Source organism: Scyliorhinus torazame, chromosome 10 (assembly GCF_047496885.1).
Source record: "Scyliorhinus torazame isolate Kashiwa2021f chromosome 10, sScyTor2.1, whole genome shotgun sequence".
Lineage (NCBI taxonomy): Eukaryota > Metazoa > Chordata > Chondrichthyes > Carcharhiniformes > Scyliorhinidae > Scyliorhinus > Scyliorhinus torazame.
In genome coordinates, this window is record NC_092716.1 from 33,023,073 (window position 1) to 33,050,554 (window position 27,482).

The 27,482-nt window shown below is 45.5% G+C and overlaps 1 protein-coding gene across 2 annotated transcripts in view; it reads right to left on the reverse strand.

The window, feature by feature from the left end:
* Positions 1-27,482, reverse strand: part of cmip (c-Maf inducing protein) — a 281,360-nt gene that overhangs the window by 93,695 nt on the left and 160,183 nt on the right. For both annotated transcript variants that reach the window (XM_072517927.1, XM_072517928.1), the window contains exon 3: positions 24,830-24,880. In XM_072517927.1, coding sequence (XP_072374028.1) covers positions 24,830-24,880 — 51 coding nt within the window. The remainder of the gene's footprint in view (positions 1-24,829; positions 24,881-27,482) is intronic.

A 27,482-nucleotide genomic window follows, 5' to 3' on the forward strand; every position in this document is an offset into this window, starting at 1 on the left:
TAATGTGCATAAAGGATAGTTTGAAGGGTTTGAACATTTAAAATTCAAAATTCCACGCTATCCTCATGCCCCCGTTATTATTACAATTGCAGTTTTTTTTGTGGCAGCTTTTGCATTCTGGCATACAAAGGCGAAGAAGATTCTCAAGAAATTTAACTGCAAGTTTCCAATGTCAGGATAGTCACGGGTTCAGGTGAAACTTGCCAGTTGTGCCATTTGAGGAAATGGCAGAAGTTTCATTCTCAGACAGAAGTGGCAGTGGACATTTTCATTTAGAACTGTGCACATGAATGTTATCGCGGCTCAGAAACCTCCAGAATGTTGCAACCAGGTCATGCAAACATATTAAACAGGAGCAGAAGTGGGCTTTTCAGCTCCTCAGGCCTACTCCGCGATTCATTAAGCTCATGTCTGGACTGATTGTGTTTTGGATTCCACATTTCCATCTACCTCCGATTACCTTTGATTCCCTTGCCAAACAAGAATCTATCTATCACCGCCTTAAAATTTTTTTGTGACCCCCCTGTCTCCATTGCCTTCTGAAGCACAGAGTTCCAAAGTTGGACAATCCCAGAGAGAAAAACAATTCTCATCTCTGTCCTGAAGAGGGAGGCCCCTAAAGAGGGTGCCCTCTAATTTCAGAATATTTCAGGAAGGATGCGAAACATGAGAGAGGGTGCTGAAAAGATTGATGAGAATGGTTCCAGTTAGGATGGAAGAAGTATAAAAGAAATTCAAAGAAGCAGTCCACAGTGGACAACAAATATGCAATATTTCAGCACTGAAGATTCATTATGATTTGAGGAATTACACAGAATTTACAGAACAGAAACAAGTCATTTGACCCAACTGGTCTGTTTTTTGCTCCACACAAGCCTCACTCGTCCCACTCTACCTAACCCTATCTGCACATTCTTCAATGTTTAGGAAGAGCTCCCACCTGCTCCCGCAACCAGGGGCGGATCTACTATGAAACTAATGAAGCTTAAGCTTCAGGGCCCCTAATCCCAGAGGGGCCCCAGAAGCGACTTTAGTCCACATTGCTTAAAAAATTTGGGTCTACTGTATGAGAAGGGTTTTTAAAAAAAATAATAATATTAATAATATAGTGCAATTCAATACAAAATAATAGTTAAAATAAAAATTTTAAGGTTACTAAAGTATCATGTAGGCTAGCCGTAAACAAAAAAACATTCAAATTAAGGATGTTTCATTCTAAATATATTTAATATAAAATAATTATAAATAATTTAAAACACTATTAACATTTATGACAGAAATACAAAAGTAGATAACGTGTCGTAACAAAAAAGGGGAGCCGTTGAAAAGGCAATCACAATGCGAACGTGAATTTTCAACGTGACAGCACTTGTGATAGCGATCTAAACAAGAATTTTTTTCAATAAAGTGTTCATTAGGATACAATATTTTAATTACTCCTACTCAAAAATAAATGTTATATTTAGAAAAGTAAGGTAAGTAATAAGGGTGAAATAGTGTTAGATTAGCCTAAGCCTATTGTTTTTATGAAGAGGTGAATGGAAGGTAGGCTACAACTGCATAGCCTTAGGCTAATACTATATTACAAGTATTTATGAAAAAGTAATAAAAGGGTGAATTTGTGTTAAATTACAGGTGCTTATTATGAAAAGTTTTCAAATAATGGTAAAATTGTGTTACATTACCTTAGCCTATGAATTTTGGTGGCCTAGTCTTGCCTAACTTAGTTTAGCCTAGCGTAGGCTAGCTTGAACATAGCCTAGTTTAGCCTATTTAGCTTATTTATTATAAATCTTAAAAAATGGTGCTTTACTTTCTGAAAAGGGGTTTTCAACAATCCCAAAGTTTAAGAGTCAGTAGCACAGATATTGTAAAGGTGGAGTGACGCAGTATGTTGGCTGTTCTGCTGTGGCTAATGTTATTTTTTTCCCTTTTTAAACAGAGGTCAAGACCCTAGAGGAGCAACAATGAGTTCACGAAAGTACTCAAGTGGATGCCAAAAACGCAAACTCAATGAAAAGCGATCTGACGAAATTTCTAAATGTCAAAAACTAACAACTATTTTACAATGTCAATTTGTCAACACCTACAGTTGAAACAAGCCAAGCAAACACCATTGAAGCCAGTGATAGTGCACAAACCGTGGGAGCTCTTTCTAGCAATATTCAACCCACTGTTGACGCTTTTGATACAGATGATGATCACAGTGGTCAACATGAAAGTACCGCGGAACAAGCAGAGACTGAGCGGAAACATGAAACAGGAAGCAAATTCAGTGATTTCAAAGAATAGTGACCTCGAAAACTGGCCTATAACAGTTGATAATGATTTCATACAGAATTGTTTAATGCAAGACATAGGTTTTTTCAAAATAAAAAACCAGATGATGTATATACCGAATCAAGCAGGGTTTGCAAGGAGCAAAACAAAAGTTTCTCAAACAAATATTTTGAAAAAAGATTGAAAAATGGCCAGACTGTGATGAGATCCTGGTTAGTTTACTCAAAGAGCAAAGGCTGTATATACTGTTTTGTTTGCAAAATGCTTAAACATCACTTACAACAGGTGGATTTTCTGACTGGATGAATGTACTCAGAACTCTGGAGAATCATGAAGACAGCATGGAACATAAGAGGGCGATGTTGTGTTGGATAACAAGGAAGTCAAATAAAAATACTGTGGATCAGCAACTTGACGAACAGATGAGAAAAACCATACAGTACTATTTTGAAGTACTGAAAAGAGTTGTAGCTGTTATAAAGTTTTTAAGTGAAAGTGGTTTGGCATTTAGAGGTCATGAGGAGAAGTGGAGCTCACCAAATAATGGAAACTTCATGGGGGCCATTGAACTTATTGCAGAGTTTGACCCATTTTTACACGAACATCTCGAGAAATGTAAAAATTAAAAAGTAAATGCTACTTACCTACCCAAACCTGTGTATGAAGAATTGATAGAAATCATGGGAAAACATGTGCAAGATGAAATTGTGAATCAAATCAACAACCTAGACACCAAATAATACTCTATTATTGTTGACTCTACGCCTGACCTGACACATGTTGACCAGCTGGTAATTGTGGTTCGATGCTGCTATAATGGAAAAAACCCCAGCGTGGAGGCCTGGATAAAGATATGGCTGGGTTTATCAAGTTGGAAAGGATAAAGTTTGCCTTGAGAGGGTCTGCGCAGGGGTTCTACAGGCGGTGCCAACCGTTCCTAGACCATCTCGCGGAGCGTTAGATGAAGGTCGGACAGCAGCAGCAGCAACCCAGGGGGGTGGGGGGGGGACATCGTTCGTGGGGACGGGGGGTTCCTGTGGGGGGCATGTGAGCAAGAAAGCACATGAATGATCCGGAAACTGACATGTACGGGAAGAATCCAATGTACAAAGTTCTGTATTTTATTGACTTGCCATGTTCATGTCTTGTCACTTGAGTTCTTTTTCTTTTCTTTGTTACGGGGGGGGGGGGGGGGGGGGGGGGGGGTTGTTTATAAGGTGGAAAATATTGTTATTGAAAAATTCTTAATAAAAATATATTTTCAAAAAATAAATAATGGAAAACCCTGTGAGAGATTTTTAACATTTTTACCAATAGAAAACCATTCATCCACGACCTTGTTCAACAAAATACCACAAGTCCTGGGTGAACATAAGCTTTCACTTGAAAATATCCGTGGTCAGTCCTACGATAATGCATCTAACATGAAGGGCTCGGAGAAAGGGCTGCAAGCACTCTTTAAAAACATTAACAGGTACACAGACTATGTACCATGTGCAGCCCATTCACTTAACTTTGTTGGAGAAAAGGCAGTGTCTACTGTACCTGAAGTTGTTGACTATTATGGCATTTTGCAGGAGCAGTATGTTTTCTTTTCTGGATCGACACGAAGATGGGGGATTTTAAACACACAGGGCAATCTATATTTTTCTCTGAAGAGCTTAAGTGTAACTCGATGGTCTGCACACTATGAAGCAGTCCAGGCAATTAAAAATGGATATATGGGTATTTTACAAACTCTCAAACATACTTTTAAAGACTCAGAAGAGAAGCCTGAATGTAACCAAGATGCAAAGAATTTATACCACAAGTTGGTAAAGCTGGAATATGCTATTTTAACAGTCGTTTGGGAAGAAGTGCTGGAGCGTTTCAACAAAACAAGTGTAAGAAACTCCAAACCCCTGGTTTATCTTCTGCTATCATCTTTACTTTCGTTTGTTAAAGAACTCAGAGAAAATTCAGCCGATAGGGTTGCACACTATGAATCAGAAGCAAAAGGTTTGTGTGAAGATATCACCTCAAGTTATTCTGATGCTTCCAAACGCATTGTTACAAGGAAACTTTCAGATGGAACAAGTGGTATTGCTTCTTTGAGAGGAGCTGACAAATTTAGGATAGAAGTTCTATATCAACTCTATGACTGCTTGATAATCCAGCTACGCAAGAGGATTGACCCATATGAGCAGATTGCGAAAAGGTTCAAGTTCCTCTCAGAATTGGTGAACAATTCTGAAATTGATGAGGACAGTATTAAACTTATAATATGGTATTACAAAGATGATATTGACCACAAATTAGTAAACAAGTGTTATCAGTTCAAAGAATATTTGCAGCTTAGGAAATCCCAGAACACAGAAGAAAACACGCCATCTAAAATGCAATGCGCAGAAGTTCTTCAGCTTATTTGTGAGCAACACATAATTGAAGTGTTCCCCAATACTACTACTGTGCTTAAGCTGTACTTGACAATGCCTATCACAAATTGTGAAGCAGAAAGGAATTTTTCAAAGCTATCCTTTATAAAGATCACATTTCATAGAATTTACAGTGCAGAAGGAGGCCATTCAGCCCATCGAGTCTGCACCGGCTCTTGGAAAGAGCACCCTACCCAAGGTCAACACCGCCACCCTATCCCCATAACCCAGCAACCCCACCCAACACTAAGGGCAATTTTGGACACTAAGGGCAATTTATCATGGCCAATCCACCTAACCTGCACATCTTTGGACTGTGGGAGGAAACCGGAGCACCCGGAGGAAACCCACGCACACACGGGGAGGATGTGCAGACTCCGCACAGACAGTGACCCAAGCTGGAATCGAACCTGGGACCCTGGAGCTGTGAAGCAATTGTGCTATCCACAAGGCTACCGTGCTGCCCCTAAGTCTACCATGACTGAAGAGCGCTTAAATTCTTTATGTATATTGTCTCTAGAAAATGACAATGCAAGGAAGCTCTCAGTTGACAAAACTGTACGTGAACATGTTGCTAGAAAAAACAGAAAAAAGAGTATTTTGTAAAATATGCTTCATGTAGTATGTATTCTCATAGGTGTCTAAAATAAAAGATTATATTGACTGTGGTCTTTTCTATGTTTTATTTCATCATTCTATGATGCATCATGCATGTATAACATTTCCCTAATTTTCATCCCCCCATCACTGGAAAACTATAAGGCATAGGAGATTTTTATTCACACCAGTGACTTTGACACGTGAGATAATCCAGTACAGCAATTTTAATCAAAATCTGAGACGTAGTGATTAATTTTTTTTTTTAAATTGTGGTGATCTGTGGTGGAACAACCCCATTGAAGAAGATAACAGTGGTTACCCAGACCTCATTGCTAGTTGCGAAGGGGCCCCCATTACAGTTCAAGCTTCATGGCCCCAAAAATGTAGGTCCGCCACTGCCCGCAACAAATCTTATTAACTTCCAAGCTCAAGAGTTATGCAAACATGTTATCATAAAAAAGATGGCAGCAGAGGAGCTACTGACAAGCAGAACATCGCTTGCCTGATGAATGGCAACAAAATGGTGACACTGAGCCTTTAACTTTAGTGAAACTGGAATCACTCTCTGGGTGTACCACTGACAAATTCACAATTTGGAAGATGAGGCGAAAAGGAAAGTCTACCAAAAAGAACACAAAGTATCGACATTCAAATAGCATTGGAAAATAAAACCGAAGTCAGCCTAGTAATGACCAATTTTGAAATGCCAAACTGATTTCCCATTCGCAGTAACTTCATTGAAGCCTACTTATGACAATAAGCGATTATTATTATTGTTATTATTTCAATTCCCCGGAGATAATGCAGTAGTTTTGCAGTGTGGAAGAGGTTTTACCAGACAGATTTATACTCCTGCCAGAGATCTTTCTGATTCTCTGATTGCCTGGGGATATCCTGGGTCTTGAGCTGTTTATGGAGTAATTTATTGGAGCTAGTTCCAGAAAGTTAACCAGTTCGGAAACTCCCCGACATCCCACTCATAATTAACATTGCTAAAAATGTGTTACTTTGTGCCACGCCGGGGGGGGGGGGGGGGGGGGGGGGGGGTCAAATTTTGAGTACAGTGTTTGTTAACTTTATGTTCTGTGACTGTTGACTGAGTTAGTGATGCTTCTCATAAATGTTGAGGTCACTCTTACAACAAAGTGTGGAATTAACAAAATATGTGAAACGTCTCGCAAAATCACATTAGATCTCAGGTGTGGGGTCGCCCGGCTTTTATCGGCCATGGTGCGCCGCGGCATGCTGACATTCCGCCGCAGCGTGGCAATTGGATCGCATCCTGTGTTTGCAGTAGTTTTAGTTTGAACTCAAACTTTAATACTGCCTGAGAAGTGACCACTGAAATGGGAGACTTTGAATCAAGGAACTGATTGTTTAGCACAGGGCTAAATCGCTGGCTTTGAAAGCAGACCAAGGCAGGCCAGCAGCACGGTTCAATTCCCGTAACAGCCTTCCCGAACAGGCGCCAGAATGTGGCGACTAGGGGCTTTTCACAGTAACTTAATTTGAAGCCTACTTGTGACAATAAGCGATTTTCATTTCACTGAATAAAATGGCAATCATCACCAGTTTGGGGCTCAGCTGAATTAGTCTCATCAATAAAATATTGTTATTAGAGCAAATCACATGGTCCAGAATGGCGGTCACCTTGTGAACTGTTACTGACTGCTGTTATATTTTAACGTTTCTGAGACAGGCAAATAAATAGCATCATCAGTGGCGCACCGGATTGGCGTATTGAGAAATTTAAAGATCTACCACAGGACATTATTAGCATCTGCTCCCGGCACTACACCGTTAGCTACACTACACTGGACGGCTGGTTCATGATGCGGAGCGACGCCAACAGAACACGTTCAATTCTCGGACCGGCTGAGGTTATTCGAGAAGGCCCCACCTTCTCACCTTTTTCCCTCGCCTGAGGTGTGGTGACCCTCAAGTTAAATTACCACCAGTCAGCTCTCAAAGGGGCAAGCAGCCTATGGTCTTCAGGGGACTGTGGCGATATTTACATTTACTGTTAATGATTAAACACAGGTCATCAGTCCCAGAAAATCTAGGACACCACCCCCCTGCCCCAAAACAACCTCATGGCCACCCTGATTTTGAAGAACGTAAGATTAGCATACCAACAGGTATAACAAGGAAACATAACTTTTATATTGCACAGACAAAATTTACCTATCCGTAAACGTCTGTAAACTGGGGTAAGGTTTTTTTTTTAACAATTGAAGCACTTGAAAGCTCTCGGGTGGGATTCTCCGTTCTTCCAGACCCGTTTTCTGGTGCAGCGCTCCTCAGCCGGCAGCGGGATCCTCCGTCCCGGTAGCCGGCCAATGTGTTTCCCATTAAGGTCACCCCCACGCCGTCTGGAAATCCGCGGGCGTGAGTGTGCTGCCGGCGAAGCGGAAGATCACACCAACGGAGAATCCCGCCCCTAATCTTTGCCGAGTGGGACTATTGGGATCCAGCACAAACACACGAGGGCCAAATGGCCACTTTCTATGTTGCCTGATTCTATATTTAAGACAAGACAATCAGTTGCCCCAAATTCACCGACAGTTAATGCCAAAAAGGATACCTACGGTTAACTTTGAAGGGAAATCATCATCTGCCGGGCTGGAACTGCTTCTGTGTTTGCCCACATCAGCACATTTGACACGCAACATTTTTCTGCTTGCTTAACGTTGCACCTTTCAGATAGTTGCGGTAAAACATCAGACAGTGAAGACCAAGCTCAGATTCCAGTCCGTAAAACTCACCTTCCTTCACACATCACAAAGAAGATTATGCAATCATAATTATGCAATGATATTTGCATGCTTTTTTTGAGGGGGAAATGAGTTGAAGTGGATGGAACAAAAATATTCAATGCAGCTAACTGAAATTATAATAGCAGCCACGATGAAATAGTTCATAACAAAACATCTTTAAAATATTTAAAAATTAAAAAGTGAGAGTTTGGACACAATATCAGGCCACCTTAAAATGCCTGGTTCACAGAAGCAAAACCGTTGGTTAGCATGAGCAGAATTGGGCTCGGCATGGCTTGTATTTAAGACACAACTTGGCCTTAAAGACCTGACTGTTTTGCTACATAACACTTAGAACATGAATCAAGCTGAAACCTGCACCGAGCATCAAGTTCCAGCTCTTTCCCTTTGAACACCAGAAGGTTTCTGAGATCCTCAAAGAGTATTTTGGTGTGATTGAAAAAGAGCAACCCAAATGTTTTGAAGCAACTACTTTTCAGAATTTGAAACGGGGCAACATGCTTTTCTCAAGCAGCATGCTGGAGACTTTTGTCATTCTTTCATGGGATGTGAGCATTGCTGCCAGAGCCAGCAGCAGCTGCCTTTGGGAAAGTGATGGTGATCTGCTTTCTTGTACACCTGTAGTCCTGTTAGGAAGCGAGCTCCAGGTTGCTGTCCCAGTGACAGTGCAGGAACGGCAATACAGTTCCAAGTCAAGATGGTGCATGACTTAGAGGGGAACCTGCAGGCGCTGGTGTTCCCATATGTCTGCTGCCCATGTCCTTCTAGGTGGTAGGGTCACGGCTTTGGGTGGTGCTGTCGAAGGAAGCTTGGTGAGTTCCTGCAGTGCATCTTGTAAATGGTGCACACGGCTGCCACTGTGCGCTGATGCAGGTGCGGCTGAATGTCTGATCTAACACATGAGCATGTAACTGTTCAAATAAAATAACAAGAGGCAAGAAAGCTCACCAAACATAATGATTCCTCTATTACTCCTTTAGAGTGATCTCACTTGATCCCCATTGATGCACCATCAATTACACACGAGGCAAGTTGTAGAAGACCAAGTAATGGTTTTAATACTCTAAGATGTAGCCTGTCTGCTGCTGAACCCAGACTGGAGACAGGGCTACAGATCAGCCAACTATATACACCACCCAGTGGGGTGGAGCCACAGAAGAACAACAATATATAACACAGTGAGTAACAATGGAACAAACAGTAACAGAGAATATATACAGCGCTGTAAGTAACAGTGGAACAACAGTGGAACTACAATAACAATGGTTCACCACATTCACCCCCTGTTAAAAAAAAGTCCAGCGGGGTGAAGCAGATTTATAGATTAAGTCTATCAGGAGCTTTAACCGTCCACTGTGATCTCCTCAGTCCCGGCTGTGGTGTGGGCACTGGTGTCGAGACCTGCGACTCCGGGAGCATGTCGTCCTCTTCTTCTTCCGGAAGCGTCGACTGAGAGGGAGACGATGTAGGCGCGGGGCGATGGTAATGAAGGTAGACGGTGGAGGGTCGAGTGGGGACCAGCGGGTGCCAGGCCCCGGAGGGAGACTGTGTCCTGCCGCCCGTCCTGGTGTGCCACGTAGGCATATTGTGGGTTAGCATGGAGGAGCATAACCTGCTCGACGAGGGGATCGGTTTTGTGGTTCCTCACATGCTTCCGGAGGTGGACAGGCCCTGTGGCTGTCGCCAGGGCGGGAGCGAGACCCCTGAGGTGGACTTCCTAGGAAAGACATACATACGTTCGTGAGGGGTCTCGTTGGTGGCAGTACACAGGAGCGACCGGATAGAGTGGAGCGCATCGGGAAGGACCTCCTGCCAGCGGGAGACGTTTAGACCGTAGGGCCAGGAGGGCGGCCTTCCAGACCACCGCGTTCTCCCTCTCCACCTGTCCGTTACCCCGGGGGTTGTAGCTGGTAGTCCTGCTTGAGGCGATGCCCTTGCTGAGCAGGAACTGATGCAGCTCATCACTCATGAACGAGGAGCCCCGATCACTGTGGATGTAGGTGGGGAAACCGAACAAGGTGAAGAGGCCGTGCAGGGCCTTGATGACAGTGGCCGAGGTCATGTCAGTGCATGGGATGGCGATGGGAAAACGTGAATACTCATCAACGATGTTGAGGAAGTACACGTTACGGTCGGTGGAGGGGAGGAGCCCTTCGAAGTCAATACTAAGGCGCTCAAAGGGGCGGGAAGCCTTCACCAGGTGTGCTCAGTCTGGCCGATAGAAGTGCGGTTTGCACTCCGCGCAGACCTGGCAGTCCCTGGTCATGGTCCTGACCTCCTCGATGGAGTAAGGCAGGTTGCGGGCCTTGACAAAATGAAAAAAACGGGTGACCCCCGGGTGACAGAGGTCATTGTGGAGGGCCCGAAGTCGGTCTACTTGTGCGCTGGCACATGTACCGCGGGACAGGGCATTTGGGGGCTCATTGAGCTTCCCGGGTCGATACAAGATGTCGTAATTGTAGGTGGAGAGTTCGATCCTCCACCTCAGAATCTTGTCATTCTTGATCTTGCCCCGCTGTGTATTATTGAACATGAAGGCATCCGATCATTGGTCCGTGAGGAGAGTGAATCGCCTGCCGGCCAGGTAATGCCTCCAATGTCGCACAGCTTCCACAATGGCTTGGGCTTCTTTCTCGACTGAGGAGTGTCGAATTTTGGAGCACTGGAGGGTACGGGAAAAGAAGGCCACGGGTCTGCCTGCCGGATTGAGGGTAGCAGCCAGGGCAAAGTCAGACGCATCGCTCTCCACCTGGAAGGGGATGGACTCATCCACAGCGTGCATTGTGGCCTTGGCAATGTCTGCCTTGATGCGGTTGAAGGCTAGGGGGGACTCAGCCGACAGGGGAAAAAGGGTGGATTTGATGAGTGGGCGGGCCTTGTCCGCATAGTTGGGGACCCACTGGGCATAGTACGAGAAGAACCCCAGGCATCTCTTCAGGGCCTTGGGGCAGTGGGGAAGGGGAAGTTGCAGGAGGGGGCGCATGCGGTCGGGATTGGGCCCTAGGACTCCGTTTTCCACAACGTAGCCGAGGATGGCTAGGCGGGTTGTGCGGAAAACGCACTTCTCCTTATTATACGTAAGATTAATGAGTTGGCGGAGTGAAGGAAACGCTGGAGGTTAGTGCCATGGTCCTGCTGGTCATGGCCGCAGATGGTGACAATATCCAGATACGGGAACGTGGCCCGCAGCCCATATTGGTCAACCATTCGGTCCACCTCCCGTTGGAAGACCGAGACCCCACTGGTGACGCCGAAGGGGACCCTGAGGAAGTGGTAGAGGCGCCCACCTGCCTCGAAGGCAGTGCATTGGCGGTCCTCCGGGCGGATAGGGAGCTGGTGGTACACAGACTTCAAGTCTACCGTGGAGAAGACTCGGTACTGCGCAACCTGGTTGACCATGTCAGAGCTGCGTGTACCGGTTGATTATCTGACTGCAGTCGACGACCATCCGGAGCTTCTCCCCAGTCTTGATGACCACCACTTGGTCTCTCCAGGGGCTGGAGCTGGCCTCTATGATCCCTTCCCGCAGGAGTCGCTGGACCACGGACCTGATAACAGCCTTGTCCTGAGCACTGTATCGTCTGTTCCTGGTGGCGACGGGCTTACAGTCCGGGGTGAGGTGAGCGAACTTGAGGGTCGTGAAGCTACAGATAGTGAGAGGGGGCAGGGGTCCACCGAACGTTAGGGTCAGGCTACGGAGATGGCATTGGAAGTATAGGCCTAATAAAAGGGGAGCGCGGAGATAGGGGAGGATGTAGAGTTTAAAGTTAACGTACTCTAGGTCATGTATCGCAAGAGCTGCGACACAGTACCCCCGGACTTCAACAGAGGGTGATCTGGAAGCCAGGGAGATTGTCTGGGACGCAGGAAAAATTCGGAGGGAGCAGCGCCTTACTGTATCCGGATTGACAAAGCTGTCCGTGCTCCCGGAGTCGAATAAGCAGGTCGTCTCGTGCCCGTTGATCCGGACGGCCATCATGGAGTTCTTGAGATGACGGGGCCGGGACTGGTCGAGGGTGACGGAGGCAAGCTGCGGAAGGTGGCTGGTCTGGTCGGTGGTAGCGGGTGGCGTCGAAGATGGCGGCCAAGATCGCGACCCCCACGAGTCACACGTGGCAGGTCGCATAGAAGATGGCAGCCAAGATGGCGGGTCACATCGGAGATGGTGAACAAGATGGCAGTCTCCACGGGTTGCACGAGGCGGATGACGCGTTTAAGGGGGCGGTCCCGACAGGCAACCACGCGGCGGGAATTGGACGTTTTAGGCCGGTCCTGGCAGACTTTTGCAAAGTAGCCCTTCTTACCGCACACGCTGCAGGTCGCGTTCCGAGTTGGGCAGCGTTGTCTGGAGTGCTGACCCTGGCCACAGAAGTAGCAGGACGGTCCCCCGGAGTTAGCGGGCTGCCGCGCAGCACAGGCTTGTGTCACCCCCGGATCAGGTAATGGCTGCGCCCAGGACGCCCACGAGGATGCCGCGTGGTTGGGCGTGAAGGCATCCATATCTGGAAGGCCACTTCCAGGGAGTTCGTGAGCCGCACCGTGTTGTTTAGGTCGAGGGAACCCCTTCGAGCAGGCGCTGACGAATGTAGTCAGACCTTACGCCGGCCACATAGGTGTCCCGGATCAGGAGCTCGGTATGTTGAACTGCCGTTACTGCCTGGCAGCTACAATTCCGGGCGAGTACCCGCAGGTCATGCAGGAACTTGGCCAAAGACTCTCCTGGGTGCTGGCGCCTCATGGCGAGGAGGTGCCGGGCATACACCTCGTTTACCGCCCTCGCGTACTGCCCTTTGAGGAGTGTAATCGCCTCGTCGTACGTGCCCACGTCTCTGATGAGGGTAAATACTCGGTGGCTCACCCGGGCGTTGAGGACCCGAAGCTTGTGCTCCCCTGAGACGGCGTCAGTGGAAGAGTCGAGGTAGGCCTCGAAACAGCTTAGCCAATGCTGGAAGATCGCGGTGGCGTCGGCTGCCTCTGGGCCCAGGTCCAATCGCTCAGGCTTGAGTGACTTATCCATCGTACTATCTTAGAGTATCAAATTGATGCACCATCAATTACACACAAGGCAAGTTGTAGAAGACCAAGTAATGGTTTTAATACTCTAAGATGTAGTCTGTCTGCTGCTGAACCCAGACTGGAGACAGGGCTACAGATCAGTCAACTATATACAACACCCAGTGGGGCGGAGCCACGGAAGAACAACAATACATAACACTGAGTAACAATGGAACAAACAGTAACAGAGAATATATACAGCGCTGTAAGTAACAGTGGAACAACAGTGGAACTACAGTAACAGTGGTTCACCACACCCATTGTCTAGAAGTTTAAAGAATTATAAATGGGTAGATTGCGAGAAAATCCACTGTAGTAGTAATAAACTCTGAACTTCACTCTGTATCTAGTTACTGTTTTGGCTAATCTGTGAGTACATTTTAAAAATATAGATTTTTTCAAAGTTTTGTGACAAGAATCAGTACAAGTGCAAATGGGAAATTTTGAAACTTTTGGAAGGGAAAGATTAGATATACAATTGTTTATATATTGGCATAGAACACTTTGATAAATTGCATTTACAAGGGTTGCTTAAACTCAGCACATTTGTATAGCTATTTTACATGCTTTTTAAAGCTATGAGTACTTCACAAGAGGTCAGTGTAGCAGGAGGTTTGTCCTGAATACTATGCCTGAACTGAGGGGCCAATACGGACATTGAGGGGTTATTTCTACTTTGTATTTACCGAACCAGTGGTGCGCCACATGGAACATAAGGTCTGCATGTTGCATTGTTTTCTTTTTGGCAAAAACAAGTTGTCTTTAAAGCTTTTAAAGTATTTATATTGTGTCAGACTGGTGTAAAAAAAATACCAGCTTCTATCAACACAGCCCGAAGATTCATACATGGAATCTCGCAAATTTGTTAAACATAATTCAGGAAAGTCGCAACTGCATATTATCATGTGGTTTGATGATGTCAAAGACACTGTTACAGAAAGTACTGAGTTTTAACAAAAAGTTCCAAACACAGGTATATCTCATGAAGCAGATAATATCCACATTCTGTGGTGTTCTTATCTCTTTAGCCTTGAATGGGATTGTGTGGGCTGCAAAAGCTTCTCAATGAAAGACTGGATTTTGTAAGCTTTGCTCGCGAGCATTTTTGTATCATATAGGTATAAATGCACACATTCAAAAAAGTTTAGGTTCCACCAAAAGAAGCAAAACAAATTGTCCCGAATCCCTCTGGAGAAACCAAAACAAGGTGCAACTATCTCTGCATGCATCAATTTTGTTTCCTCCAGATTACGGAGAAGTCTAGTTTACCCAATATTGATGCTCTTCTCTGTCTATTTGGCATTCTACTTTTTATATGAACTTTGTCCTCATTAATATGAGGGATGTAAGTGCTAGGAAATGAACCGCCATCAAGCACTCCCAAGATCGGGTATAGCTGCAAAGCAGAACACCATCTCCTCCTGCGATGCATCACAGCCTCAGAGAAATGGCTCCCTTCACCTTAGCGTGACGTTTTCCGCACCGGCATTCTATGACAACATCGGCAATAGTTTTTGGCTCCGCGCCCATGCCCACGAGGAGCTGCTTTGGGGTTGTTCAAAAACATTTCATATGGAAATCCTAAAGTCGACGGAGAAAGATTTACCTTTAGCCTCTGGGACAATGGCATGAAATCCAAGCAATCCAATTGTTATTTGAATTGAATTGCTCACTGTGAGTCCATTGAATGGACAATGGGGCAAAGAAACAAAAAACAAATGGGGCATTTGTTTTTTGCCATGCTTTGTGTCCAAAGAAGGTTTGAATAGAAGGTTTGAATTTGGAGCACCGTTGAATACAAGGTTTGCTGCCTGGACACCTGTCACAGTCTGTGCGTTATCTAAATAAGCCATTTGATCCCATCTAGTTCCACCAGACTTCATGCCAGATACCAAAATTGAAAGGCCTGTGTTTAGCTGCCTCCAGTTTCCACCTTTCTAGTCCACCCCTCCTATTTAATTTGAACAGCAGCTGCTTCCTTTGTGGTTAACGTTGACGTCACGGGGTTATTTTGATGTGACGTTCCAACCTTTATGAGGGAGAAGCCAACTTGACTCATTTCACACACAGATTTACTCTGGTATTTAGAGACTACCTAAGTACATTCCAACAAAGCTCAATCTGTCAAAATGCTTGTCAGAAACATCTTGCGATTCTGGCTTCAAGATCTCTACTATTAATTTAATTTTCTCTTGGGATGTTTCAAACAAACTTTCTGCTTCCCAACTCTCACGTTTCTTTCGCAGAAAGTCAGGAAACACTTCTACCAGGTTCCAGCAAAAAAATAAGCTGTAGGGCGGCATGTGGCGCAGTGATTAGCACTGGGACTGCGGCGCTGAGGACCCGGTTTCGAATCCCGGCCCTGGGTCACTGTCCGTGTGGAGTTTGCACATTCTTCACATGTCTGCATGGGTTTCACCCCCACAACCCAAAGATGTGCAGGTTAGATGGATTAGCCACGCTAAAGTGCCCCTTAATTGGAAAAAAAATAATTGGATACTCTAAATTTATATTTAAAAAAATAAACTGTGCTTAACGTTTCCTTCTCTACCAATTAGAAACTGCAGCATGTCTATAAATGTATTTATGCTTTATGGTAGTTTGTATCATTCACTGCTGTGGTCTGGAATACAGTCCAGCCAAGGGTACCTTGGCTTGGTTCAGTAAAGGTAGAAAGCAGAAATCATTATTCCTCCATTCTCAGCCAAGCTGCCAGCTACAGTTTCTTGTCTGGAAGCAAGGGAGAACCATTTGGCATCTCACCAGGCCTTCCATGAAGCAGCATCGCTTGTGCTACGGCAGGATAATCTTTTTGCACTATGTGCTAGCATGATTCTTGAGACATGTTCATATTTTGCAGGAGAACGTACAGCAGGCTTTATAAAAAAAACTGCCCTGTCCCAGTTTTCTCCCACTCTTTAGCTTCAGCTCCTGAGAAGGTGACTGGAGCATATCCATATGCACTGACAACACTGCCGTACCTCGCCCGAGTAGCCATCCCTCTCAGGTTAAGCGTCCACACTCAAGAAAGGCCTGCAGACTAATCAAGCACAGGAAAGCAATACAGTTGGGTCTGCTCCCTCCACTTCTGCACAAGTACGCCTAACCAGCACGGACTAGCTAAAAATCAATAATCAGGCCTTTGGCTTTAATTTATCCGTCTCCTTCAGCCAGTGGCATGGGTTCGACCTGCAACACTCCAACCAAAGCCCGACTCGCCTTGCAGTCTTGCAAGACAGGAGCACACAGATTGGAGAAAGCACTAATTCCACAGCCGACAATCCAGTCCTGTATGGCTCCACGCTGGAAATCTGAGGGTGACCCCGATGTACTTTGCGAACATTTTTCTCTGCATGACTTCTTTTTTTTCTTGAATTGTTGTTATTATGGACCAACAGCCATTTCATGAAATGCATTATTCTTGGCAAAACTGACAGGAAAATGGATCATCATGAAACAAATTAGCAATTAAATACTTCAGATTAGATTTCTGTCCTGACGTGGAGCTCGTGGTATTCGAAATGTTGCAACTCCATTCACAAAGACTGCTGCTGATTTTCTGCATGCCCCCCTGGCCCCTCACCATAACTCCCGCCGGGTGCCAGCAGAATTCTCAGGGAATCAGTGCAAAGACTGAAAACGTCCCAACAGCTCCCTGGGATTTTGTCAGTCTCCCAGAGGTTGTGATTCATGAGGGAACCAATTACATAAGGGGGGACAGCTTGGAGGTCTTGCAGGACCAGTTTCAGGAGTTAGGGAGTAGGTTGAAATGAAGGATCTCCAGGGTAGTAATCTCAGAAATACTGCCTGTAAGGGCAGCATGTGGCACAGTGGTTAGCACTGGGACTGCGGCGCTGAGGACCCGGGTTTGAATCCCGGCCCTGGGTCACTGTCAATGCGGAGTTTGCGCATTCTCCCCGTGTCTGCGTGGGTTTCACCCCCACAAGCCAAAGATGTGCAGGTTAGGTGGATTGGCCACGCTAAATTGCCCCTTAATTGGAAAAAATAATAATTGGGTACTCTTTATATAACAAAAAAAGAAATACTGCCTGTAGCACGAGCTTCATCGTTTAGGCAAAGGCAGATCAGGGAGGTAAATGCATGGCTTGAGGGATGGTGTAGAAGGGAGGGGTTTAGTTTTTGGGACATTGGGATCACTTTTGGGAAAGGAGAAAGCTGTTCAGAAGAGATGGGCTTCACCTGAGCCACAATGGCACTGGTTGAGAGAGTAAACAATGTTGTGGGGGTAGATTTAAACTTGCAATACAGGGGCGTGAATTGAAGGGCCAGTTTTAGAAGTATCAGTGAGGGCAAATGAGAAAAGATGGAGAATAGAAAAAGGAAGTGGGGGATGCTCGAGTGTTGACAGTGAACAAGAAATGGTCGCCTCCCAAAGGGCAGGAGAGAGATAAGAGCAGGGTTCAATTCAATGTATATAAATGCACAGGGTATAGTGAACAAAATTGGGTAACAGAAAGTGCTCAAGGGGGATATGACATAGTAGTATTGACAGAAATGTGGCTCAAGCCAGGACAGGACTGGACACTTAATTGGGTTATAATGTTTTTAGTAGAAATAGGGTGTGTAAAAAGGGAGGAGGTGTAGCAGTCTTGGTCAAAGATAGTATCATAGCCTTTGAACAAAATGCAGTTCCTGAATCAGAATCTATGTGGCTGGAGGTGAGAAACAGGAAGGGAGCAGTTACCCTTTTGGCGATCTACTATGGACCTTCAAATAGGGGGGAGGAAGTTGGAGAGAGCATTTGTCGGCAGATTATAGAAATCTGCAGGACAAGTAGGGTTGTGATAGTTGGGGATTTCAATTAACCTTTTCTAAAATATTTTTTAAATATAAATTTAGAGTACCCAATTCATTTTTTCCAATTAAGGGACAATGTAGCGTGGCCAATCCACCTAGCCTGCACATCTTTGGGTTGTGGAGGCGAAACCCACGCAAACATGGGGAGAATGTGCAAACTCCACACAGTGACCCAGAGCCGGGATCGAAATTGGGACCTCTGCGCCGTGAGGCAGCAGTGTTATCCATTGCGCCAACGTGCTGCTCGGATTTCAATTAACCTAGGGTAGCATGGGAGAAGGCTAGAGTGTGGGGCATGGAAGGGGAGAAATTCCTGCAGTGTATGCAGGAGAACTTTTTGGAACAGTACATTTCCATTCCTACCAGGGAGGAAGCTATGCTGGATCGGGTCCTAGGAAATGAGGCAGGTCAGGTGGAGAAGATCAGGGTGGGGGAACAATTGGGAAGTAGCGATCATAAAAAATAAGGTTCAATATTAAGTTGGAAAAGGGTAAAAACAGTCACGAATTAAGATCCCAGACTGCAAAGGGGCAGATTTTAGGGGTCTAACATTTGAACAGGAGCAGGTTGATTGGAAACACATTTTGGTGGACTAAACAGTGTATGAAAAGTGGGAGACGTTCAAAGGACAGATGAATTCCACCCTGCCCACAGAGTATGCACCTGGGGGCCTCTGATCCCCTGGGTGACTCCCATGAGTGCCGTTTTGTCTATTCTCCGTTTGTGGAGACCAGTACTTAACGGCACTCGCCTGGGCTCTCCGACACCTCGGGAAACTGCATATTAGAGTGAGACTAGGTGTCTAGCTCTAAGATGCAGATTTGCCAAAAAGTGATCCTGTCCAAAATGGACAGGATTCACATCGCAGGGCAGAGTTGAGGCAAATAATATAAATGCATTTAAGAGGAAGCTACAGAAGCATGAGGGAGAAGGTAACAGAGGATTGTCCTTATTAGAGTTAGATAAGGAAGGGTGGAAAGAAACTTGAATGGAGCATAAATGCCACAAAAATATCATAAAAACCAAAAAGTCTGTTTCTGATCTGTACATTCCATTTAATTCTTCAGCCCTCCAGCAGCTGTTACCGTAACAGTGGAAATTAGTCCTGAAATAAAGATGACTGTTTTTTGGCTCCTAGCACCTGGGCTCAAGGCTGTGTTTTCATGTTCTCAAAACACATCTTGTTTTGTAAGCTTCCAGTTACCCCTCTTAACCCTCCTTTCCAGGCTCAGAGTGCGTTTTCCTTCTTCCTCCTCCTTCATGTACCATGCCCTAAAATGGCCTTGGGGACTCTAGCCTCCTGTTGGATTGGCCCATGATTACACTTCATGAAGTATTGATGTGGTTTGTCAATGCCTTCTGCATTATAGTTGATCAGGGAATTCTCCCACTCTCCCTTATGTCATCAGTATATTGGAAGGATTTACAGGCCGGTTTGGCCGCATTATGAACACACCTTCCATGGTCATCAAGTCCTGAAGTGGGTCTTGAACCCGGAATTTCTGGCCTAAAGGTAGGGATGCTACCCGCCGCGCCACAAGACTTCCCCATGTATTGCCCTTAATTAGCTCTAATTATGAAGCACCTTTGTTTACATTGAAGGCTCCAGTTGGAGTTGGAAAGCCTTTCTGCTGTACACTATTTACATGTGTTAACTGGCAATCCTCAGTGTCGTCCCAGCAGACAGACGTATTGTGGAGTTTGCAACTCATGGGAGATTACAGAACTGATGCTATATGTCTAATGCTGAAGTTTAAGGGATAGATACTCTGATGGCAGCACATGGGATTCAGGATGAAGCAATCTTCAATGCTGCCACAATGTCAGAGTTCCCGTACCAGCCTTCCCAAACAGGCGCCAGAATGTGGCGACTAGGGGCTTTTCACAGTAACTTCATTGAAGCCTACTTGTGACAATAAGCGATTTTCATTTCATTTTCCTTTGTAGTCCAAAAGCCCTTCAATGTCAGAAGTGCCTTGTGTCAGCAGTGAACATCACTGGGATAAAGGCACTTTTATGTCACGCCACTTAGAACTTCAAAGCCAGGAGTGTTGTAATAACCCGCACGGGATTTGTGGGATGGGAATGATGGTCTTCCTCGCGTCCCTTGCGGAGTATGAGGTTCCCGTTAGAAGGCGGGGAAACTCACTCCATGTTCGGCACTGACCTGTTAAAACCTGGTTGTGAACTGTCGTGAGCTGTATATTACAGCCTTGCCAACAAATCAAGATTTCTTTGACATAACTGGGTGTGGACTCTCCATGACTTCATAAAAAGTGTCTTTCAATCCAAGAGTCCAGAATCAGTTCAAATCCAGTCCTCTAACCCCCTCCTCCCGCAAGTTGCAGGTAGGCTCTCCATCTGTAGTCTCATGTACATCAAAGTAAGAATAAAAAAAGGGATGGTACAGCTCCCAAGGAACAAACACAAATGTCTTTTAGCACTTGGTTTCTTTGATCCATAGAATGAGCGGAAATTCTGTGGCAACCACGAATCAAAAGCTGATTGGCATACCAAACAAAGAGGATAATAGATGTTTGATTTGCTCCTGAAGCACCTAGGATACACATTGCTCGGTATCTCTTGAGACGAGCCATGCCAGCAGGCTCAGGTGCAATGTCTAAGCCTATTAATAAAATATATTGTGTACAAGGCGGTAATTTATGAGACACAAGGCTGGAGTGTTTATTTATTTTTTTTGCTTTAAAGACAGACTGCTTTGATAGCTGTGGGAGCTGCCTTGGCAATATTTATTTAAATCTCCGCCTGCAACGCCAACAGTTTATGAAAGGAGTGCCGTACACTTTTCAATTGGATAAACTTGCCTTATGGATGGACGAGGCAAAAGAAAATGTCACAGCACCGCCGTCATGTGAAATGTATGACTGGAATTCTTCCATTTACTTCTGTTAGGCCCAATAAAATTCTGGTCAAATCATAGAATCCAGAATCTCTACAGTGCAGAAGGAGGCCGTTCGGTCCATCGAGTCTGCATCCACCCTCAGAAAAAGCACCCTATCTAGGCCTATGCCCTCTCCCTAACCATGTAACCCCAACTAACCTTTTGGACACTAATTTTAGTGTGGCCAATCCACTTAAACTGCACATCTTTGGACTATGGAAGGAAACCCATTCAGATACGTGGATAATTTGCAAATTCTACACAAACAGTCAGCCAAGATGGGAAGTGAACCCAGGTCACTTGTGCTGTCAGGCACCAGTGCTAAGCACTGTGCCACCGTGCGCCAAATGAAGATGGAAATCTTCCAGTCTTGCCCGCCGCGGGGATCATTACGGTTGGGGCGGAGAATTCAACAGACAGGCAAAAAGTCAGTTGACCTCAGGTGGGAATGCCCGGCCCCGGAGCGGGGGTGACGGGGAAACCCTGCCCAAAGGCTAGTGAGAGTTTCGTCCGGGACCTTATATAGGCCAAGTGTACACTCAATTAGCTTTCGAATCAAAGCCATCAGCTTTTTAGGAGATGAAGAAAAAAGCATTACCTTTTTACAACTTCAGCCGGGGTTGGGCCTTTGAGTCTCACTTGAAGAGTGGCCACTTGGCTGGGATACTAAAGGACACCCAACATCAGTGGAGCAATACCCCAGCAACAAACAGCAATTTCAGGAAAGGAGAGAAGAATTGAAAAGAAGGAAAGTGAACAGGAATGAGAGGAAAACGATTTCATCCCCTGAGCAGCGATCCTCATTTGCTGCCATTTTCCAATTCATTTACCAAGTCAAACAAATATAGCAGAATGGCAGTAGATCTTGCGTTTGATTTGCTATATATCCAAGAAATACTGAAAGAGCAACATGTCACATTTTATTTAGCACCCGTCGTTTTCTGACAGATTTTTCCAGTTGCCTCCTCTACCTCAAAGTTCTTTGTTCGCCAATTTGTTCTTTAAGACTCAAAGGGGCTGATCTTGAATTTATGAGTTAATGTAAAATATATGCTAGTGAGTTGACAGCCCGTTTCCCATCTCGCCTGAATTTTACTTTGATTAAAGTCAATGGAAATAAAAACTGAGGGAAATGTAAACTGGGCTGTTGAACTGATCTCATCCATTTTAATCATCCGACACGCAAATTCAAAATCTACTTTAGATGTTTGCTCCTGGCTCAGTAAAGTGCACAACTGAACCATTCAGATCTAAGTAACCCAAAGTTTGCCCCCTGGTCTTTGTGAAGCTTTCCGATCTCAACTGGGGCTGCTTGAATTCCCACCTGGATGGCTACCTAAAACTTCCCACTTCGGACTCTGTGCTGGATTCTCCGACTCTGCGGGATCTGTCGTTTCACCAGCGGCGCACTCACGGCTGCGGACACTTGGTCAACGCACGCGAAGACAAATAGGTCCTTGGAACTACTAACAAGAGGGTCGATGCCACAAAGACAGCAAGACAGGGGGAACAGGAATAAATGCTCAAATATCTGCAACATTGGACCCTGTAACACTGGCTCTGAATTTACACCATTGATAGTCATCAAGTTCCAGGGATAATATTTTTATTTCTAGTTTTAGAAATAATAGCAACCATGACAAGTAGCACTTACCTGAAGAATAGCTTAGACTAGGTTTTGTAAAGTGACACTCGTTTAGAGAAAACGATAGAATGAGCGGTTCACCGGCTGCGTCCCGCCGGAATCGGAACACTCACTTAACTCTGCTGATGCAAGATTGAATAAGCTCTTGGGATCTCCAGCCCTGCCGAGGATACCTCAACTGGGTGCCATTCAACACTGGTCACCACAAACAGGAACCAGGCAGATCAGCACTTGCGGACGTCTCCCAGATTGGAGGCCCCCAGGAGCTGGTATCTGGGTCAGGTGGCACCCTAGCAACGCGGATGCCACTTGGGCACCTTGGCACTGCCAGCCTGGTACTGCCACCCAGATGCCAGTCTGGCACTGCCAGGGTGCCCAGGTGGCACTGACAGACTGGCAGGGGCATTGTCAGGGTGCCAGCTTGGCAGTGCCCAGGTGGCATTTTGCCCATGCCGGGAATCAGGCCCAGGACGCCCTGCCTGTATCAGGGGATCTGAGGGTTGCTTCGGGGGGTTGGAAGATCGGGGCGCTGGAGCTCCGCTCATCGGAGCTCTTCAGTGCAAGAAATGTGGATAAGTGTGGCCTCGGTGGGGCATCCCCCATTGAGACCTGAAAAACAGACAAGAGTGCTGTTAGATAGAGGGGTCATATCCAGCACTGCAAGCAGCGGGAATTATACGTCTAATCCCACCCAGATCAGATTCTGAGCGCGATCTTCCGACCACGCTGCGCCAGAAAAGTATCCAGTGACTGGTGAAACCCGGCAGACACCTCTCTTGGGCTTCACCCGGCTCGCAACACCTTGCGAGATTCAACGCAATCTCGTGGGATGTTGCAAGAAGAATCCTGCCAACAATGGGCAGGATCACTTTTTGGCAAATCTGCTTATTAGAGCGAGGCCTTACTCCAATGTGCAGATTTCCAAGGTACCTGAGGCTTTGGGATTCAATCCCTGCAGGCCCCTAGCAGAGTGGTGCCCTGGCACGCCTGGTGCCATCTGGGTACCTTGGCAGTGCCACCTGGGAGCCAGCCTGGCACTGCCATGGTGCCAAGCTGGCATTTTTTGCACGTGCGCGATTAGGCCGGGCTGGCCCATTGTTGTGTTGGGGGGTGCGAGGGACCCGCCCATATTGTTTTCGGATTGGGGGGGGGGGGGGGGGGGTCGGGGTTTTATTTATGGGCCTCGGAGATCGGAATGCTACAACGGGGAGTTCCGACGATCAGAGCTCCCTATTGTAAAAAGCAGGGCTATGTGCTGCCTTGGCCGCGCGTTTTGCATTCAGGCCCCTTATTCAATACGAGTCGCGTTGAATAGCCACGTCTTTCTCGGCATTGCGAGTGCCGGGGACACGTGGCTAAACGTACTCACTAGGGAACTTTGTTCCCTTTTGGGAAGATTGCGCCCTCGGTTTTTTTTTGGTTAGATCACGCCCATAGAATTTCCAACCATTTACATTTCCAAAGAAGAATATTATAATTACCAATAAACACACAAGTGCATCATTGCATTAGGACAACAATTGCATTAGGACAACAATCTTAGTTAACATAGGCTTCTCATATCAGACTTCTATAGCTACAATCATTGTTTGCTTTGCATTATTTTTGCCAATAGTATTGTATTTGACTTGTGTCATATAACTGGGTTACAAAACCCATACAACCTTAGGGACAGCTTAATGCAATTGCAAAAATAAATGGATGAAGACGCTTTTGGAACACTAACAATTTCATACTTACTCCTGAGATTTACATTCTCGGGACATACACCTTTTCCCAAAGTAAAATCAATGCCCCTCACATATGAACATTCTTGGCTGCTGTCTTTAATTTGTCCAGTACTTTCTCCCAAACGTAACCCCATCAGTTTGGAATGGCCACAACAAGACGGTAGCTAATGGTCTGTCCCAGCAAGGACGTCTGATTTTGTGCTTACTTACATCAAAACATTCTGCTTTTCGCTCATCATTCTTCGTCTTGTCCAAGATGCAGCCAAGTTATCTGCTCCAGAGACACAACTAATGCTGCACTCTGTAACCAGTCACCATTGCAGTGGCTTTTGGACAGTGCATCATCCAATATTCCCTCTTTGTTCGCAAGTTGTTATCTGGCAATGAATAGCAACTTACATGCACGAGTTCAAAGGTTTGAATCTGTTTCTCTCTGTTCTGTAGCGCATAACATCAGAATTCCAAAATGCCTGCCCTCAAAGCTTTTTTTCGTTCTTAAAGGTCATTTGTATAGACTGCTCATAAATTCTTACTAAATTGCTCTGTTACATTCTGCACTGTGAAGCCAATTGTTACAGTAATTTTCAGATACTTGTCCATCTGCTTACCTTCCACTGTAGCGAATGAAACCACTGATCTCGCAGATAACTGTTTGCTGCCTGAAAAGAAGATGACAAGATGTTAATCACACAGGAAAATTAAACATAACATAAACATCTAATTACATAGATTGTTTAAGCCTGAGCGATCATACTGCACTGGGCCATAACACAACTAAAGTGCGTCAAAACAGTCTGCTTATGAAAGCACTGCAACATATATTAGAGGCAATTAAATAAGTGCATATTAAGTTATCTAATAAATAAAAGCTTCAGTATGGACAGGTAAGCACCTTCACCTGGACTCACTGCTTAGAACACGAGAGGTTGCCGGCCAATAACAATTTGGGGTCAAATACATTGACTGGAAAGCGACACACTGAGGAAAAATCTCTCTGGGGATTCGCCAATGTCCAGCTGAAGTTATGACTGGGAAAACCGCTGCAGAATTACAGAGCTCGCCCTCATTAGGAGCTCAAGATCTTAAGATTTTTGATTCCATGGTCAGACCTGTGACATAGACAAGGAAGAGCCAAAGTGTTCCAAAAACTGAAAGGCCAAAATTCACGACAGAGAAAAGAATTGGTCAAAGGTGGTCTTAAAAAGTGAGTGTCAAATTCTTCACATTCTGCAGAAATACCTTTTCTTTAAAAAAGAATCATCTCTTTAAAAGTGACCTTGTTTGGTACTGGCATTGGTATTATTAGTTGGGGCCAGTTTAGCTCAGTTGGCTAGACAACTGGTTTGTGATGCAGAGTGAGGCCAGCAGCACAGGTTCAATTCCTGTACCTAGCTGAGGTTGTTCATGAAGGCTCCACCTTCTCAACCTCGCCCCTCGCCTGAGGTGTGGTGATCCTTAGGCCTATGTGTTGTTGTGTTCTGCTGCTTCGGATAACAAAGGCTGCTACTTGATGCAGTCTTAACTAAAGGATATTCCAGACTCTGAAATGAGTTCAACGTGTTTATTGAACTATTAACACAGTTCTCAAATGAGTTTGACTCTCTGCTAATCTAACTGTAGTAACTCAGTCTAACTGCACCAGCTTGCTCTAAGCCACGTGCTGGGGTGTGATGCTGCTGATCAACCCTGTCTAACTCTCTAGATGTCTGTCTGTGGGAAGAGGCAGGGTGTGAGTGCCTCATCCCTTTTATAGTGTTTATGTCATGCCCCCTTGTGGTGATGCCACCTCTGAGTGTCCTGACTGCCCATTGGTTGTGTCCTATTCGGAGTGTTCATTGGTTGCATGTTTGCATATCATGGCACTATATCATCTGGGACGATGGTGACCTTACCTTACCTTTATTAGTTGGTATTGTTTCAAGGGGTAGAGGTATTGTGGGTAATTCTAAAGCCCCCCCCTCCCCCAACACACGTCAGGATAGGTGAGGAATGTGTTAAAAAAATTAAAATTGGGAAAGCAACCACAAAGCACCTTCAATGCATCCCCTTTTAATGAGAGCGTATTGGATTATCAGAGAATTTACAGTGCAGAAGGAGGCCATTCAGCCCATCGAGTCTGCACCGGCTCTTGGAAAGAGCATCCTACCCAAGGTCAACACCTCCACCCTATCCACACAACCCAGCAACCCCACCCAACACTAAGGGCAATTTTGGACACTAAGGGCAATTTAACATGGCCAATCCACCTAACCTACACATCTTTGGACTGTGGGAGGAAACCGGAGCACCCGGAGGAAACCCACGCACACACGGGGAGGATGTGCAGACTCCGCACAGACAGTGACCCAAGCCGGAATCGAACCTGGGACCCTGGAGCTGTGAAGCAATTGTGCTATCCACAATGCTACCGTGCTGCCCCGATAGTGGGCGAGTAACCTGCTCTCTGGAGGTGGACACTGAATTTAAATACCTCTCATTTTAAATGTTTAATGTTTTTAATTTAATGTTGGCTGCCTGTTGCCTGGGCCTCGAGAGATTGGACAGCTGAAGGGACAGCCATGGTGCCTTTCCAGTACTGATTGTGGGTCAGAAGGGGCAGGTGTGCTTTTCAACACCCTGGACAACCCCCAAACTTGCCAGTGCACCACCCCATGATGAACGCTTCCCTTCCCTCATGCCAGCTCCCTCTCTGATGGCCACCATGTCGAAACCCCACTTATGGTATGAAGCTGCTGGTTGCATTACTGGACAACCATTCACCTTAGCTGTGGACAGGAAACAGGGAAAACACCTTTTAAATCAGGACCTGCTATTAAACTCAGATTGATCTCCGGAAACCTGTGCTTCTGTGTTTCCAGATTATTATCTCTCCACCCCACAACATCTCTCTTTCTCCCTCCCCATTATTAGTGGGCACAGTAAGAAGTTTTACAACACCAGGTTAAAGTCCAACAGGTTTGTTTCGATGTCACTGCTCCTTCCTCAGCGCTCCGAAAGCTAGTGACATCGAAACAAACCTGTTGGACTTTAACCTGGTGTTGTAAAACTTCTTACTGTGCTCACCCCAGTCCAACGCCGGCATCTCCACATCATTATTAGTGGGGTTATTGTCACAGAATGCATGTTCATCGTTTTGGTGCTGATTTCAGGGGTTTCAGTTTCTTCGCATTTAAGTTCCTGCGGTCATGGTGGTATTTATGTTTTCAGTTCCTGCAGAATTGGCTACTCCTCACTCTAACTGAAAGTGCAGATGAACTGAAA